Source organism: Sorghum bicolor, chromosome 9, assembly GCF_000003195.3.
Source record: "Sorghum bicolor cultivar BTx623 chromosome 9, Sorghum_bicolor_NCBIv3, whole genome shotgun sequence".
Taxonomy (NCBI): Eukaryota; Viridiplantae; Streptophyta; class Magnoliopsida; order Poales; family Poaceae; genus Sorghum; species Sorghum bicolor.
In genome coordinates this window covers 40,444,510-40,462,271 of record NC_012878.2, presented here as the reverse complement: position 1 = coordinate 40,462,271, position 17,762 = coordinate 40,444,510, and the positions used below count along the sequence as shown (strand labels likewise).

Genomic DNA, 17,762 nt, shown 5'->3' with positions numbered 1-17,762 from the left:
ACCATGTCCACGTGAACTCGTACCAATGACACGTGGGACCTGCGCGGCCAAACCCCGTGGACCGGCCGCGAGCCACCTAGAATCCGAGATATTTTCAGACGGAGTGGGGTCCACGGAGCGCGTCGAGGCCGGCCTATAAATTGCCGGCGCCCCGACTCCCATCGGGCTTCTGGTTTCTCTTCTCTCACCCCCCTCGCGACTTTTCTTCTCGACGAGATCTCGCGATTCCTAACGACTCGAACAAGCGCACTACACACACCAGCCAGCGAGATAGCGAACCCTAGGAACGCAGTGGCCATCTTTGGAGCGCCCATGACGCTGGATCAGAACCAGGCCACGCCGATGCAGCCCCCGGCCCTGCAGCCCGGAAGGTGAGATCAACCTTCCAAACACTTCTTTCTGTTTATTTATGTGTTGGGGGATTAGGGTTTGGGGATGTTTGGGGATGTTATGTCTGGTGGGGAACGGGTATCTCTACAAAAAAACTGGGGCTTTAGGATGGAAAAATTTTTGAGAGAAGCTGGTCGATTCGCCGTCGGAATTTCTAATTGGGGTTCTTGGAAGTCAAATTCCGTGAGTGGCGTAAGCTGTTTTGGGTGCCCCTTGGTGAGGGCTGTGGGATTTCCTGTCGGATTGTGAACCATTGTGCCCTAGCAATTTCGGAATTAGGGTTTCTGGTGGTCCTCCGTGTGATTGGGATTGGCCGGTGTGGCTATGGAATTTTGGTGGGTGGGGCGATGATTGAAGGATTTGTTATTGGTGTGGAATCGGGGTGAAAAGTTGTAATTGCGCATCCTGGACCTCTTAGTCATTCTAATTGGTCACTGCAGTGGATGATTGCTAGTTCGGGTATGGTGGAAAGTTCATGCTATTGCTTGAAATCTGTGTTTGTTTGTTGAACCTGGTGAGAACTTTGTTCTGGCCTTCTGGGTATATCGACTATTGTAAGATGAAATTTTAGGAGCGTATTTTGGGTATTTATTTATTAGGTGTGTAGATATAAGCTTGAGCTTCATAGCTGTGAGCATTGTTCATATTATTATTATTTTTTTGGTATTTGGTAGCGTAGATGTGAAGTTTGATCTTTGGGTTATGAGTATTGTTCACATTGTGCTGACTGCTGAGTGACAGTATAGTGTGCATCATCTCCACAGAAACGTGTATACTATGAAGCTTGTAGAGCCTGTCTGACTTGCTAACTTTGTTTCTGTATTTTGTCAAATTCTGTTGTTGTTAGTTTTCCTTTTCTTAATCCAGTCTCTGATACGTATTATGTCTATTTGTCTTGTCGGTAATTTATAGAACATATGGAGCAGAGGGCAATACTGTGGTGCATGGTTCCATCAGAACAATAGGTATGACTGCTTTGATCACCTCTTGTGAAAAGGACATATTGACTGGTATGAGTCCACACGATACCTGGCCCTATAAAACACAATCACGCAAGTAACAATTTATGTTTCAGCAGGAGGCCGTGCTCTTGCCTCGAATGAGTACCAGATTTTGGTACAGCAGAAACCCCAGGGAGATGCGCCACTGCTGGCCTTGGGGTGTGTTTTAACTGTTCTATATCTGGCTGCTCTCTGTGCTAGAGCATCTAAGCTATCACTAGCAGTCTTTGACTGATAGTGTTGTGCACTTGACCAGTGAGTTACACTTGCGCCAGATACTGAAGTGGTATCTGTTTCTCTTAACATGGTTGTCTACTTTGTAGAAAAATTGTGCAATGTGTTCAAAATTAAATATTACCAAGGTTCATAATGACAGATACGGTATCTGTTTATGCGAAGATGTTCCATGTGTAGGAGCTTTTGATTAACAGGCAACTGACAGCGTGTAGGGAGCAAAATAGTATCTGTTTATGTGGAGATGATGATTGTCATGTTTGAACCTTTGGTCTTCTGGCCACTAAGAAGAGTGGTAACCTGTTCTGTTTGAACATTTTGTTTTTTGCTTGTTCTCTGCTTGTTTGTGACATGGTGGTTATTAGTTTTTTCCTGTGGAGATAGTATTCCTGTTGGAGCATTTTTGTTATTTTTTGCTTATGTACTTTATTTGCATGCTTGTTACAGTGTTACATATAATGGAGAGTACTAAAGTTTACCTTCTCAATTCAGCAGGAAGAAGCGACCTCGCAGGTCACGCGATGGGCCTACGTCAGTGGCAGCTGTCATCCAGCAGTGGGCTGAGCACAACAAGCAGTTGGAGTATGCTCCTGAGGGGTCAAAACGACCAAGAAAAGCACCTGCAAAGGGTTCGAAGAAGGGCTGTATGAGGGGAAAAGGAGGGCCTGACAATACACAGTGTGGGTATCGTGGAGTGAGGCAGCGTACTTGGGGGAAGTGGGTTGCTGAAATAAGAGAGCCAAATCGCGTCAACAGACTCTGGCTGGGTACCTTCCCAACTGCGGAGGATGCAGCTAGGGCCTATGATGAGGCAGCCAGAGCAATGTATGGAGACCTGGCACGTACTAACTTCCCCAGACCGCATGCAGCAACCTATGCCCAGGCTGCTCTAGTATCGACCTCTTCCCAGGCTGCTCCAATGGCTGTTGGAGCTCTTTGGCCTGGTACATCATGCGAGTCGACAACAACATCAAACCACTCTGATATCGCATCCACCTCACACAAGCCTGAAGCCTCCGACAGTTCGAGCTCCCTAAAGGCAGAATGGCCAGAAGCTTTGGAGGCTGGATCAAGCTGTATCCAAGCTGGCACACCCAGTGTAGCTGACAAGGTCTTTGGGACGCTGGAACCCATCACAAAACTTCCAGATGGTGGTGTCACAAATCTTCCAGATGGTGGTGTCATAAATCTTCCAGATGGTGGTGATGATTGTTTTGATATTGGTGAGATGCTGAGTATGATGGAAGCTGATCCACATAATGAAGGTGGAGCTGACGTTGGCATGGGGCAGCCCTGGTGTCTTGATGGGCTGGATTCGAGTGTCCTGGAGAGCATGCTCCAGTCAGAGCCAGAGCCATTCCTGATGTCCGAAGAACAGGAGATGTTTCTTGCTGGCTTCGAAAGCCCATCAAGTTTCTTCGAGGATCTGGAGCGGCTAAAATGATTTTTTGATGTTTGGCCGTTGATCCTCATTTCACTTCATGGCTGAGCTTGTGAAGAAGTGGAAGGCAAACACTGCCAGAACTGATAAGAGGCTTGCTCTAGCTATTCTAGGCTTTATTCCTCTGTAATAGTTCTCTTAGGCATGAAAACTCGGTTTGCTTCACAATTTGAGAGAACCACATGTTATGTAAGACCAGAAGTGTTGATGCCACTTTGTGGAAGGACAATAAAGAAAAAGGGCATTTGCTTTTCGTTTTTTATTTGTCTTCACTTCATATAGTTATACGTTTCTTATCTTCCTTTTATGCTGTAGTTATATAAAATGAGATCATAATAATCTGATACGAGTTCAATTTGTCTTTTTGCGGTCAGTATAAAACTGGGCTGATGGTAAATTAATGGATAAATCATTGCTTGAGGTATCTGTCAATCATTCAGCAGTGTTTTTATCTTGCAACAAATTACTCGTTTTTATCTTACAACAAATTTGCAAACAATATTTTCACCTAAGCGACGAACGCATTCTGGGTCCGTAGAAGTATAATTCTTCCGTTGGAACTTACGGGAGCAACGATTCATTTGTGAAATCCACATAATAACGTATACTTTCAGCGAGTGGCATTCGACGTGAAATTGTGGCACCATACCACTATGCCAGTACCTTTATTTAATTAATGAAATAAATACAAACAAATCGAACCTGGTGCATCTTTTCTATTTCCAAATCCATATATCCTAGATTACATTGTACAAACACTTTTTGCATCCAACCAAACGTGGGGAAGCTACGAAGCGATGCTATCAGATCCTCGCGCTCGCACATATCCGCTCGTCTCCTCTGCCACCGTCTCCCATCCATCCACGATTTTCTCCGCATAGGCCGCCTACGTGTGGACATGCATCAGATTTGCACAGGTCAAGGCAAAAGACATGTACTGTACTCGCAGCATGAGACGAACAGAAGCACTAACTAATGATCACCCATCCAGCACAAATACCAGGGTTGGCCAGATACAAGAGAACAGGCTAAACGAAATGGGTTGGAAATGTACCTGGCTTGCTACAAATCCTTTTAGCATCACCAGGAAATCTTGTTTTCTTTCGCTGTCTAGTCGCTGGAGTTCACTCCTGTTATTTTCCTGCATATCATACAGATTTCTATCAGATCTCAGTTACATCACCAAAGTGAGATCTCATCAAAAGCGGCAAGCAAAGCATATACAGAAAGCACTCTTACATGTTACATTACAACAAGACAAGCCACGAGGAAGTATTTCTGTTTTTATTTATTTATTTAATCAACCCTTGCTAGTCAAGTGCCCAGCATCAAGGAAATATGGTCCTCGCAATCAGGTCAATTAAAGTAAATTACTCCCTCCGTTCCAAATTATAAAACGTTTTGGCTTTTGTAGATACTATGTATCTAGACAGTGTATATCTAAGTGCATAGCAAGAGCTACATATCTACAAAAGCCAAAACGTATTATAATTTGGAAAGGAGGGTATTATTCACTTGGATCGGAAGCATTTCTCAACATGAATCAATGAGCACACATAATATATCCAGTTAGTGATTGAATTTGAAGCCACCTAAATTACAGCCTCATGGGAGTAATATGTTTGTACCCCCATCAAATGTTATCTTTACAAATTGGCCACTGGGCTACACTTACATGTGTAATGTTTGAAAATAAACAAACAGAGAAATGTGATGGAGAATCAGTTCCTTGTGAATGTTAGATATCCACCAAACTTCTATGATACCGTTGCAACAAAGGGAAAACAATGTACACACATTTCAAAGCTGACAGAACTGCTACTTGAAATTGATTTTGCCTAAGAAAAAGGATACGATGGTACTTAAAGTTATACGAGACTAGATGACTAATGGAGTAAGCAGTTGATGTTTTGCCAGTCATATTATCCTCATATAATCAGCAATAATTTTGGACAAAACGAGCAATCATTACCTTAATTCTCTCGTACTCTCTTAAAGCACAGAACTTAGCATCTTCAGTAGCCCTAATTGTTTCCTTTAGCTCTTCAACTTTGCGAGTCCTAGCTCTGTCACCACCAAATATCTTCGAGGATGCAACCTCGAGTTTCTCAATCCTGGACTGTAATGATGCCACATCTGACATGAGTGTTTGCACAGTCAATAATGCACTTGCCCGATCAGAAAATGCAGTGTGGACAGACAACATTATGCTTAAATGTTCATGTAGCGTATCCTGCCAAAATAGAAGGTAGAAAAAATAAGATCCATGAAAACGAACACTCCATAAGCAGTAGAGATACAGATAATGTAGTCCAAAGGTTAAAGATTCTACCAGATATTTGACAGTTTGCGCATTCAAATCTCGACATGCCCTGCTAGATTTAACAGCAGCAGTGGCCACACGCCTGCTGTCAGCTGCTCTTATCCTCTGAGAGTCATACATTGCCTCCTCGGTCTCAAACTTTGTTAGTCTAACAAATGCCAATCCAAGCGCTCCCATTGTTTCAGCCATATCTTGTTGAGCCTTGACAAGTGCTTCTGCCTGTGGAGAAGACGGAAAACTTTAGCAATGGCTTTCTCCAAGACAGCTTAAGTAATATTCTGCATAAATCCAGTTTTTTATATAAAAACCTCCCATCAACTGGTATTGCTCCATCAACTGGTATTGCTTCATATCATGGCGTATCCGCTTATCCGTATCCGTCCAATACTGATACACGTATCCGTATCCGTGCTGCATAGCCTCTCAGACTTGTATTGCCCTATTACCCTTTTGAGAACACTTTCTCTTTTTCTCCTATTTTGTAAGAATGTGTTGCCCATTGACCATACTATTGTTGTAAAACATATCATGTTACACAATGCACATGGGTTCTGCTCATGGCTTTTAAGGCGCCAAGTAGATGTCCAGGCACTCGAAAATCCTGGGTGTCCCTGTCGCCTAGCTATAAAGAAGCACACAAACGGGGTAGAGGGGGAAGAATGGAAGGGAAACCAACCAACAAGTCCCAGAAACTTCCGCCACTGCCGTTTCCACTAGCTCAGGCGTCAGTGACTGGCACAGGACTTGCTCCTGTCAGTTGAGGCGTGATATATCTCTAAGGGAGCAGCAGCTCAGTCGATCTGAGAGGGCACAGCTCAGTCGGTCAGAGACGGTGAGAGGCAGAGAAGCAGCACAGAGGAGTGAAGGAGTTGCAGGCAGCAGCAGGTGCAAGGACAAAGGCGAGCGAGCAGCAGCGCTGAGAGCGGATGAGTGGCGGTGCTGATATGAATCAGGATGGGAGGAATTCCGGGGGCCTATAGGAAAGTTAGGGGAGGATTATATGGGCTGTTTATTGGACTGGGTCATTGCCTTACGTCCCATGCCCCCTTACTCCTTTTTTTCGTCCTTAATCGATGTGGATGCTATGCTAGAGAACAAAAAGAACATATGTAACTATCAAGAGAAAAATGAATCCCAACAATAAGCCCTAGTCAAATAAGCCATTGATTTAGGGTTCCCTCTATCTTTTCTCCCTCCACTGTACAGGAGAAACAAAGCATGTGCAAGACAATTCATAACCCATAACTCCTGTCGAGACTACCAACATAGAAACAAAATTTAGCTTAGCGAGTGAAGAGGAAAATCAGGATAGTGGAACAATTAATGTGGTATCATGATACAAATATAATAATTGAATTGCGTATTCTACTGCATATGGTGCAAACAGACCCTTTCACTCCCAAAACTATATCACCCTTTGTCCACAAATAAAACCTATCAACTCAATTTTTTAACTACTTACTGGTTTCAAGATGCCTTAATATGTTTTCTCTTTGTAATTTGACCAGTTCTTCATGTCATAGAAGGTTTTTTCCTCTCTCAAGCCTTCCTTGTTCACCAAGCTCTACTAACTAAATGCCAATCTACTACTCTGTAAAAATAATACTACAAAATGTCCTCAAGGAGTCAAGGTTCATGCTATATTAAGGCCTTGAGGGCCACTTCCTTTGTTACTCCCTCTGTTTATTTTTCTAAGGCATACTAGGATTTGAGGAAGCCTATAACTTGACCATTAATATCTCTTATACTATATTGTCAATTACCACAGAACCAATATCCTACACATACTATTTTCTATAAACCTAGTCAAAGTTAAAGCAAATTTGGCTTAGTCCAAACCTTGGATTACATTCTTTTTTGGGCAGAGGTAGTAATTAGCCGTAGAAGAGAAGAAATACATTGCCTCACTCCCATGGTCATAACAATTAACTATGAGACACATATTACATGGAAGTTATGGGCTTTTGGCATCTGAGGCAGAAGAGATCACCTGTTGTGACGCACTGGTGAGCTGCTGCTCCCACTCCTGCAGCTTATTTTTCTTCTCCAGGAACTCCCTATCCTCCTCTACCAGGGGTGGCTTGACACCGGCCCAGTCAGTTACCACCGACTGCTTGAGCTCCTTGAATATCCTCAGCAGGTCCCTGCCACCCTTGGCAGGCTGCACAACTTCCTGCGGCGGGGCGACGGCATCCTCCCCAGCAATGAGCTGCCGCGGCAGCCTTGCCGCACCATCGAGCATCCGTGATGCCATATCAGTGCTGCCGGGCAGTGGCATCTTTCCCTCGGCATGCAGAAAGACGCGCAGCTCGTCGCTGGGGCCGATGGCCGGGTGCTCGGCGAGTCGCCAGAGGTACCTCTCGAGAGCGGCACGGCGCTGCGCCACGAACTCGTCCCGCTGCATGACCTGGCTCTCGACGGTGTTCTTGTCCGGGCGCGGCGGCACGAAATGGCCCCGGAAGGCCTCGGCAAGGCGGTCGGCGAGCGTGACGAAGTCGCGGAAGCGGCGGCGCACCGAATGGCGGCGCTGGTCGGGGTCCCGGCGGTGGACGCTGGTGACGAGGTAGGAGACAAAGGTGGGTCCGGATCCGGGGACGAGCGAGGTGGCGGCTGGCTCGGCCTCGGTCTCTGGGTCGGAGACGGCGAGGAGGGAGTACTCGGAGGCCGCCAAGCGCGCGGATCTCGGCGACGCGGAGGAGGGAGAGGAGGCGGAGCGCGGGGAGGAGGAGCCGGCGCCGGCGCCGGTGGCGTCGGCGTAGGAGGGCGGGTCAACGAAGGAGGAGGAGAAGGTCGAGGAGAGGGTGAAGGCGGCGGCGCGCGTCGGAGGGGAGCGGGGCGAGGCGGCGGTGGCGGAGGTGGAGGAGAGAAGGGGGTCGAAGGTGGAGGCAACGGAGGCGTAGTCGGAGGCGGCGGCAAGGGGGAGAGACTCCATATCGTCGTCGTCGCCGGCGGTGGCCGGCTCCGACGGCGGCGCCGAGGACATCATGACGCGGAGGAGTGGGGGAAAAGCGAAACCAGGAGAGCAGATGGGTGTGGTACTGAGCGGAGAATACTACGAGCGCAAGGCTCCGGCGGTTTGTCACCGCGCGGTTGGCATAAGAAGACGCTCACGTGGCGCCACGTGGGCGGTGGGAGCCTAGGATATCGTGTAGTAGCAGTGTATTTCGAGCAACAACAATGGAAGAACTCACGCAGATTGGGCTCGTTTAGGCTGTCTATCAAAGAACCTAAATCTAAAATAGGTCTCCATAATACCTATGGGTCTGACTACACATCTTCTGAAAAATTTCTCAGTTTGTTTTCTTTCACTTTTTCTACAAATCATATGTTGCCACGTCACTTTGTACAATAGAACACAAAAACAAAAAAGCACCTGTACGTCACGTGTCTGGAAGATTTTTAGGGTAGTTATCTTCCACTTTCTGAAAAGTGACGTGGCCAAATCTTAGCTCAAGTATTTGATGGAGAACTCACCTTCATTCCTTGTTTCAAGCCAAGCTGCAGTACAAGAAAATGCTCATGCCGCTTGATGCATTCAAGTAAGGATTCTCCATTCCATCTAACACAATCAGCATAGTTCAAGTACCATGGACCATTGTCCATTGGTAAGCATAACCTATGTTACCTTTTTTTAGAGTAGGCACTAAAACACTTATTCATTTTGAAAAATCGAAGGCCAACAATATATATTTTTTCTGCATGGGAGTTCTCACTTTATGTAGAAAGAGAGATTCTGTTAGAGTGATGTGCTCTGTCAATACTTCAATTATTTTTAGAATAACATCTATCCTGGTAGAGCACAATTGCAAGCTAGCAAATCTTTAGCTGTAGCATCTGCAGTTTATCTGAAAAGCTACGGTACAAAAAGAATAAGGGGGCATCGAATTTATAAAGAAACAAAAGGTCTCTTTGAAAGATCCTATTACCATATCAGCATAGTTGGACTTTCTTGCTTTCTCCTTCCCTACATAATATCCATGATATTTCTTATACCTTGTAAAACAATTATAAATAAAAATCAGAGTACAATAAACATAATTACTGGATGGATATTCTTCGAAAGGGAATGAACATGATATGAACCAGGATGCTAGTTCTATTCATCAGCTTCTACAGTATGTTTCATCCAAAGGTGAAAGATGAATATCTTGGTGCTCCTTAGTGGTATCTACTACATGAAAGGACAAGTTGACACTTAACGTGACAGGTCAAGGGTAACACAAACATCAAGTACTAGTTGGTTTGCTGTGACACAAAGCATCGCAGTTCCTAATTCAGAAAACCCACATCTAAAAAAACAAATGAAAATCATTAAAAAACTATCTTACAAAATATAAATGTCCCCGTGTCATTGTGTAATACCCGATTTTAAGGACAAAACCAGATATACACCATATATGAGTCTTAGAAGTCAAATCTCACATATAGCTACAAATGAGGAGTAATATCAAAAGACAATGCATAAACATATAACGTACTTAGTATAAAAAAGATAACCTTTAATAGCAAACAGCGGATAGACAACTCCAACTTCGGGTATTAACTTCTCTCTACAGAATCAAACTGACTGGTTGATCACAAGCCTAAACTCTCCTGAGGTTTGGGGGAAATAGCAAGAGTGAGTCCATGTCGAACTCCACAAGTATAGCAACTAGATTGTATATATCTCACAATTTCATGATCAATGTGACATAAATAATGTAAAGCATTAAACAATAAATAATGAGCATATTTAACACACAAGATTCATCACCCTTAATGTAGATGTCCCCAAGGCCGTTCCTGACCGTGAGCTCGGCTAGTATACTAGTTTTTAACACTCTGCAGAGGTTGTACATCTTTACCCATGAGTCATGATTTACCCTTTCGCCCGAGGTAGTCAGTCTCTTAACCCCCTTCCAAGGAAGGTTGGCAGGGATCACTATGAAGTCTTTCAAAGGTTCGTCTAACAAGTTAGGGCCGCTTGGTTTCATTAGTCAGTCCATGTGATTCACCCGCAGGAGTCCACGGTCTGCTATTCCCCAATTGCGCCACAATAGGTAACCGCTAACGAGCTAGAAAAGTTACTCATACTTAACTAAAGCCAGAGCCATTATAGCCCTCATGGTTGCACTGTTGTCCCGGGTGATCACGTACAGACAAATCATCAAGTTGCTAAAAAGTCATTTTTATCATTTATTACTTAACATTAATCTAGCCACACGATCATGGTCACAGAAATAAAACCCAAATGCTATACTTGCCTTGATCCAAATGCTCTTGCTGATCCTTTTAGTTCTGCTGGTCTTACTTGTTGCCAAAGCTTTGATCTTGATCACCAAAAACTGCTCTCTGTCTAAACTCGATCATCGATCACACAAACAATCGAAGAAAACATACACGAAGCAAACAAGGCTACAATTAGAACAGTACACCAAACATATAAAAACAGTATGAAAAGTTTATAAAATGACTCTACGCATCGCTACGATTTCATAGACGTAAAGATCACGAAAATCGGAGTTGAAACGGAGAAGATATGAATTTTCCAAGATTTTGTATAGAAAAGAAATTAATTAAATAGGATCACGAAATTAAAAGGTTTCAAACTGAGAAAACAGTGTTACTAACATGTAGGTCTTTCAAAGACGAATCCAACGCGATTTGAATGGGTCAAATCGGAATTAAAATAAATATTTTATGGTCAAAACTGTTTCAGTGGCAAACTTGTAATTTATGAAAACGTACTTGTAAATTGAACCGAGCTGTTTGCGTTTTCGGAAAAAGAAAACGTATTTTGGAAATACGCTTTAGGACCGCGGGTTAGTACTCAAATTTTACAGGGTCTCTTTAGCAAATGTTACCCCAAAGGGATATCTTTCTTTCCTGGCCTTTAGATCTAAAACCGACGGCCAGGATTTTCTCTAGGGGAGGGGCATCGGCCGGCCGGTGGCGCACAGGAGCGCAACGGCGGCGCCATTGCCGGAAGTTCGCCGGTGTTCATGGTTTTAGAGATTTAGTCCACTATTCAATGAACGTGAGGCACTGGAAGATGAAGGAGCTCGAGGGAACTCACCTAAGCGTTTTTGGAGTCGGAAAATCAATCGAGCTCGGCGTGCGACGAGGATTGGCGGACGACGGCACCCTGTACACGTTCGGCAGCGTGGTGAGGACGCTATAGCGCGGTAGAGGTTAAAAGGATGGGCTCAGCACCTTCGTCAAATCGTTGCGGAGCTCGGCACACGATCGTTGACGGACTTGACGCAGCAGGTGAGGAGGGTCACAGCGGCGGTCGTACTGGCGCCTCGGCGAGATCCAGAGCGGCCACACCGGCGTTATAGATGGCTTTGCATCGTGTGCAGGGGAAAAGGGGAGCGCAGAGAAGGGCCTGAGGCTTTATAGGTGCTTGGTTTGGCTATTGGGCGAAGGAAATCCCGAGTTCCAGGGATCGGGGTGCCTTCCTGGGAGTCCCTCTTGGCCACGGCGTGAGGAAGAGGAAAGAGGTACTGGCAAGCGGGGCCTGGTTGGCGGTGACAGAACTGGTGGGGCCGACGTGTCAGCGAGGACCAGGGGAAAGGGGAGGCGCGGGGCTGGCTACCCAACCGGCTTGCGCGTCTGCGGGCCGCGAGGCCCGGGTGCTAACTGGGCCGGGGATCCGAGGGGAGGGGAGCGCTGCTGCTGCTGGCCATTGGGCTAGGGAGGAGAGTGGGCCAAGGGAAAAAAAGGGGAGCCGAGCTGGGCCAGAAGAAGGAGAGGGGGATTGGGAGCTGGGCCTTCGGGCCAAACAGAGAGAAAGAAGGGAGAGGTTTTGTTTCTTCTTTTTTTCCTTTTTCTTTTAATCAAAAACCTATTTCAAATCCATTTTAAAATCTGTTTGAAGTATTTTCAAACTTTGGTCAAAATCACTCATCTCAGAAATAAAATGCACCAGCATGTTTTACACACAATTGTTGCTAAGCCTTATGATAAATTTTATTTTAAAGAAAAATATTATTCTTCCTATATTTTATGAGCACAAAAACAACAAATTAAATTGTTTTTCACCTATTTCAAAATGAGCAAAATTTAGGGTGTTACACATTGGCAGAGCTCAGTGTAGGCTAACCTGGCAGTGGCCCCCCTTGGTCTGTGCAAATTGATGAGGACACTAGATGTAGAACGTGTTAGTGCAAAGCTGCTGTTGTAAGCAATTCAACTAATGGACAACACCTACTAACAATTTATCAGTGCACATAGTGTCCTGCTATTCGCCACCTCTGACAATATAGCTGCAACAGATAGAGAGTGAACAAACAAAACTACAGTACAATCCCCCCCCCCTTAATTTTGACTCGAGCTCCGTCATTTCCTCGAGTTCCGCCATTGCCTCGAGTCATCCGAGCTCTCAAAGTTGAAGAGGTTGATGATAAACCAGAAGAAAATTCTAAGAGGACCTCAAATTTGATCTAAGACTTTTGGGGCTCGAAGCCAAGGAAAGAAAAAATGAGAATCAAGCACACTCTACTTCTCCACCAATCTCACAACAATCCCAAATTGAATACTGAAATTAAATAAGACTGAACCTGAACCTATGACCTGAACATGACTAAAACTAAAAACTGCAATTAAATTAGAAAGAACCTAAACCTATAATGAAACCTATTAGACAATGAAACACAGAATGAAATAAAAAACACAAATTGCTAACTGCAATTGAAGTCTGAAATTAACTGGAACTGAAAGCTGAAATTAAATAAGATTGAACCTGAACCTATAACGTGAACATGACTAAAACTAAGAACTGTAATTAAAATAGATTGAACCCGAACCTATAATGAAACTTATTAGAAAATGAAAACATAAATAAAATCAAACACTGAAATTGCTAACTGCAATTGAAGACTGAAATTAGGAAGATAGCATGGAGGAAACTGAAATACGTAGTACTTAAATTATAAACTGAACAAAATCTGAACCTGAACAAAACTGAAACTGAATATGAAAATAAATAAAATTGAACCTGAACCTAGAACCTGAACATGACTAAAGCTGAGAACTGCAATTAAATTAAACTGAACCTGAACCTGAACATGACTAATTCATCAGAGAAACACATAATCTATGCCTTACCTGAGTCAGACCCTTTAGTATCAAATGTAGCACTGACAAATACCATCTACTTTATTTCTTGGACCAAATAAAAAACTTAAAAGATCATGCCAATGACCTCATTCTTATTGCTAGCTGCAGTCCATCAAGTACAATAGGGAAAAAAAGAAACAAAAGAACAAGCTCTAACTATTTGCACATTATTTATAATAGAGAAGCAACAATAGTTATTTATGAATCAATATGTAGCTCACACAAGCACAAAAGCACACCACACACAAGAGTGCAGCACCAGGCCAGCAATGAGACTACATGATGATCTTGAGCGCAGAGCTCTACATCATATCAATGATGCTGATGATCCATCCTCTCATGCTGCTAACGTGGATGACTAATAGTCTCTTTAATTTTTCATTTAACCATCCTCTCAGAGCCACACCAACCTCACTAAGTAAAACCAAATTACAAGATCCATGCAATGCAATGCAATGGATCGGTAGAGCAGATGCTGAGTACGCATAACCTACCATCATTAACTATTGACACACAAAATCAAGAAAAATAAAAGCAGACTCAAGCAAACTATGGTGAACTGACAAATTTGTGCCTCCTCCAGACCTCCACACACATACACACAAACCATAGTGATCAGCAACAAAGCTTAGTGATGCGTACACATTCTAGAAGCAAAATAAGACTAATCACTACAAATAGCAAGCAATGGACAAAAAAAAAACATTAATGGATAAACCAATCCCACATTTGAATAAAAATACACAGATGTGTAATACCAAAACAGGGCACAAACTGGAGGAGATGGGGCAAGGGTTCCTGCCTACATCCAAACATGGATCAACATTGGAGGGACAGAGGTTCGGAGCGCCTTGTCGATGACTTTGCCCCGGCCAAGCCCCAACCAACGCCGCTAGTGACACAATTAGAATACGAATCAAATCAAAATATAGGCGAATAGAGTGGCGCTGTAGAGAACGTAGCCGCCGCCGCCTCGAGGAACACTGTGGTCACCGCCTCCTCCCCTGACAAATCCACCGCCGCCTCGAACAACACCGCCATGGCTGCTGCATCCTTAGACAAATTCGCCGCCGCCGCTGAAGACAACGCTACATGCACCATAGACAACGCGGCCGCCATCGCTGTCGCAGCCGCAACCGTTGGGGCAAAGCCACAAGCACCGCCGTCACCATCGACAACACCCGTAAACACGAAACTGAAATGAAGCGGTAGGATATTTTTTTCAATGCAAAAAGTAGCGGGATAATGGAGTCACAAACGACAATCACAACACTTAAAAGGTGAGCACACAAAACTTAAAAGGTGAGCACACAACACGAATCTAAACAACATCTAGACCATACAAAAAGTGGAAGATAACATAAACAATAATCTCCTGGAAGATATTTAGAAACCTCGATACCTATAGCCTTCAACAGAGTAACCATACAGAAGATCCATTTCGGGTATCAGAAGAGGCATAACCCAAATTTGGGTATCTTCTCTCCTCGAGACCCATTTGCACTCTCCTCGAGACCCATTTGCAGAGAGTGTTGTCTTTTAGGTCTTGTTGTTGGAGAAGACTAAAAATAGATATGGAACCTTTTACCTGTAGCGCTACCTAAAGGACAAATGGGTCTTGTATTTTGGGTGATGATTATTGGAGATAGTCTTAGGCCTTGTTTAGTTTAAAAAAATACAATATTTTTCAAATTCTTCGTTATATCATATCTTATAGTATTTATATAGAGCATTAAATATAGATAAAAAATAACTAATTGTATTGTAATTTGCGAGATGAATCTTTTAAACCTAATTAGTTCATGATTAGACAATATTTGTCAAATACAATCGAAAGTGCTACAGTGTACATTTTACAAAAAAATTTAGAAGTAAACAAGACCTTAGTAGAGGTTCAACAGTGACACAAAACAGTTATAGCTGTGATTTCTGTAGTAAAATAGAAAATAAACATTTGATAAACCAGTATTTTTTATCATTAAAATGAAAAAAATGGTTATTCTTACATTTTTTCTTTTCTCCTTTGCTTTTCCCCCTCACTTTTTTATTTTTTTCTCTTCTATCCACCTTTATCTTCACCACACATCTAGCCGCATCTCCTCACTGCATGGACGATTCCTCGACACCTCCTTGACTCTTTCTTTCTTATTTTTCCTCCACTCCGAGATGACTAGGTGGGACCAACACGAAATTTTGGTAGGCACTCCGTATGTGCGCACTCCCTATGTGCTAGGCACGCCTTATCTTGGCCATCCAAACTCAATCTCGAGATGTGCATCTTATAGTGACAGCTTTTTCTTTATTTTCTTTTTTCTTTGTACATTGTATATTTACGTATACAGTGGGTATACCAAATCTATACCATATATAATAAAATGGCCTCCCTTCCTCTCTCTTCTTCTCTGTTTTTTCGTTCTCGTTCCCAACCAAATCTTGGTATAAAAAGGATAAAGAAGATGGGAAAAAGTAAATAAGAAAAAAAATACTTGATAAAAAAAACCCGGTGCAAAGAGTGTAAAAGAAGAATTCACCGGCAATTTGGTGGACAAAGAGAAATATTTAAAGAATAAATATCACAATGAGTAGAATAAAAAGTGGTGCAGGTCGTTGGAAATATTAATCATAAAAATATATAATATGTGAAATAAAAGAAAAAATAATGATATGCTTTCTTAATCATAGAGAAATTTAAATAAATAAAGATTAGTAAAAACCAACAAAGAATGTGGAAAATTAAAAATTAAATAGAAAAATTACTTAATAAAAAATATATGGTGCAAGATCGCAAAGAAAGAAAGTTCCAAAGAATAACTCAGGCCTTGTTTAGTTCCCAAAAAATTTTGTAAAATTTTTCAGATTCTCCGTCACATCGAATCTTTAGACGCATGCATGAAGTATTAAATATAGACGAAAATAAAAACTAATTGCACAGTTTGGTCGAAATTGACGAGACGAATCTTTTGAGCCTAGTTAGTTCATTATTGGACAATATTTGTCAAATACAAACGAAAGTGCTACTATTCCTATTTTGCAAAAAAATTTGGAAGTAAACAAGGCCTTAGCAGCACCGGTGGATAAAAAAAAGAATAACTACTTCAAACTGTGTGAGAGGAGGAGCGGGAGAATTGTTCAAGAAAAAAAGAGGGGGTGGGAGAGACGGCACATGGGTGGGCCCAGTAGGTAGTGGGTGCTGCTGTACTGTACTTTTGTTGTTGTACCGTGAATTGATACATCAAAGAAAAAAAACAAAATATAGATTGAATACAGGAAAAAGTAAAGGATGACACAAATCTCGAGGACTTGAGTGGGCAGTGGAGATAGCATGTGCTCAGTATGCATGTGCTTGTTGACACCGTTTTTAGGCATGAGTCAGGATGGTCAGAAAGAACTGATCGGTAGTCAGGAAAATGCTGTGTCAAGCCGATAAGAAAAGTGTCGATAGCCGATGATGCCGATGACAGAATAACAGGTGGAGGATGCTGCTGGCCTGAGGATGGAGACGGTGGCTTCTAGTCATTACCGATTGATCGCCGATACCGATGGAGAGCAATTGATCGCCGATGCCGATGAAGAAGAGCGTGTAAGTTGCTAGGGAAACTGCAAGGGGTATGCCGATGAAGCAGGAGCCAATGAATGGTTTCATCGTAATTGAAGCGGACACAGGAATAAGATAGGTGTTATTTTCTATATTTGTTAAATCATACCTTATGTAAGAGTCCTATTTTATCTAGAATTAGATCCTAGTCGTATACGGTTGTAACTCTTTAGATCAGGATATAAATATAGGCCTAGTAGTAATGTAAGAGAGATATCAATCAATATCATACACAAGCTTTACATCTACTTTTACATCTATTTTTTCGCGACTTCGTCAACTCGCATATTTTCTTCTATTTACGAGTTCTCAAGGATTTAACAAGTAATACTCGACGAATTTTCGAGTTCCACGTGAATATCTATTGGTCGTTGTTAATATTTGGGAATGCAATAAGGAATTGATCCGCAAGCGTACGGATATCGGTGAGCACTTCACCCGGGATGTTATCCAGAGTATCGTATTTATATTTTTACCACTAGGAGAAAGAGTGCATCTGACTAACCTGGTCTATTACTACTAACCTTTAGGTTACAAAGAATGTTTCTCGATGTGAGTGATATATAGAGAAGACTGCAACTGTAGTCTCGTTCTAACCTTGGTAAGGATAATCTACTGTTCTATTGGGGAGGCTCACGGAATCTAGACACCACAGAGGATGTTCAACCCGCACCTATA

At 42.9% G+C, this 17,762-nt stretch overlaps 2 protein-coding genes across 5 annotated transcripts; one reads left to right on the top strand and one right to left on the bottom strand.

Annotated features, from left to right (window-relative positions):
* On the top strand, positions 169 to 3,328 carry LOC110429986 (dehydration-responsive element-binding protein 2B-like). 4 transcript variants are annotated; one of them, XM_021446756.1, is made up of 4 exons: positions 169 to 371; positions 1,303 to 1,355; positions 1,466 to 1,550; positions 2,118 to 3,328. In XM_021446756.1, exons 1-4 carry the CDS (start codon positions 313 to 315, stop codon positions 3,067 to 3,069), a joined length of 1,149 nt encoding a protein of 382 aa, XP_021302431.1. In that variant the 5' UTR covers positions 169 to 312; the 3' UTR covers positions 3,070 to 3,328. The 4 variants fall into 4 exon arrangements, with proteins under 4 accessions (XP_021302431.1, XP_021302432.1, XP_021302434.1 ...); XM_021446757.1 differs by having other exon boundaries at positions 1,469 to 1,550; positions 2,118 to 3,320; XM_021446759.1 differs by lacking the exons at positions 1,303 to 1,355; positions 1,466 to 1,550 and having other exon boundaries at positions 2,121 to 3,328.
* Positions 3,690 to 8,462, bottom strand: LOC8066781 (sorting nexin 2B). Its single transcript, XM_002439554.2, has 5 exons — positions 7,380 to 8,462; positions 5,399 to 5,608; positions 5,039 to 5,299; positions 4,121 to 4,207; positions 3,690 to 3,952 (listed from the first exon to the last, which is right to left on the bottom strand). Exons 1-5 carry the CDS (start codon positions 8,373 to 8,375, stop codon positions 3,854 to 3,856), a joined length of 1,653 nt encoding a protein of 550 aa, XP_002439599.1. The 5' UTR covers positions 8,376 to 8,462; the 3' UTR covers positions 3,690 to 3,853.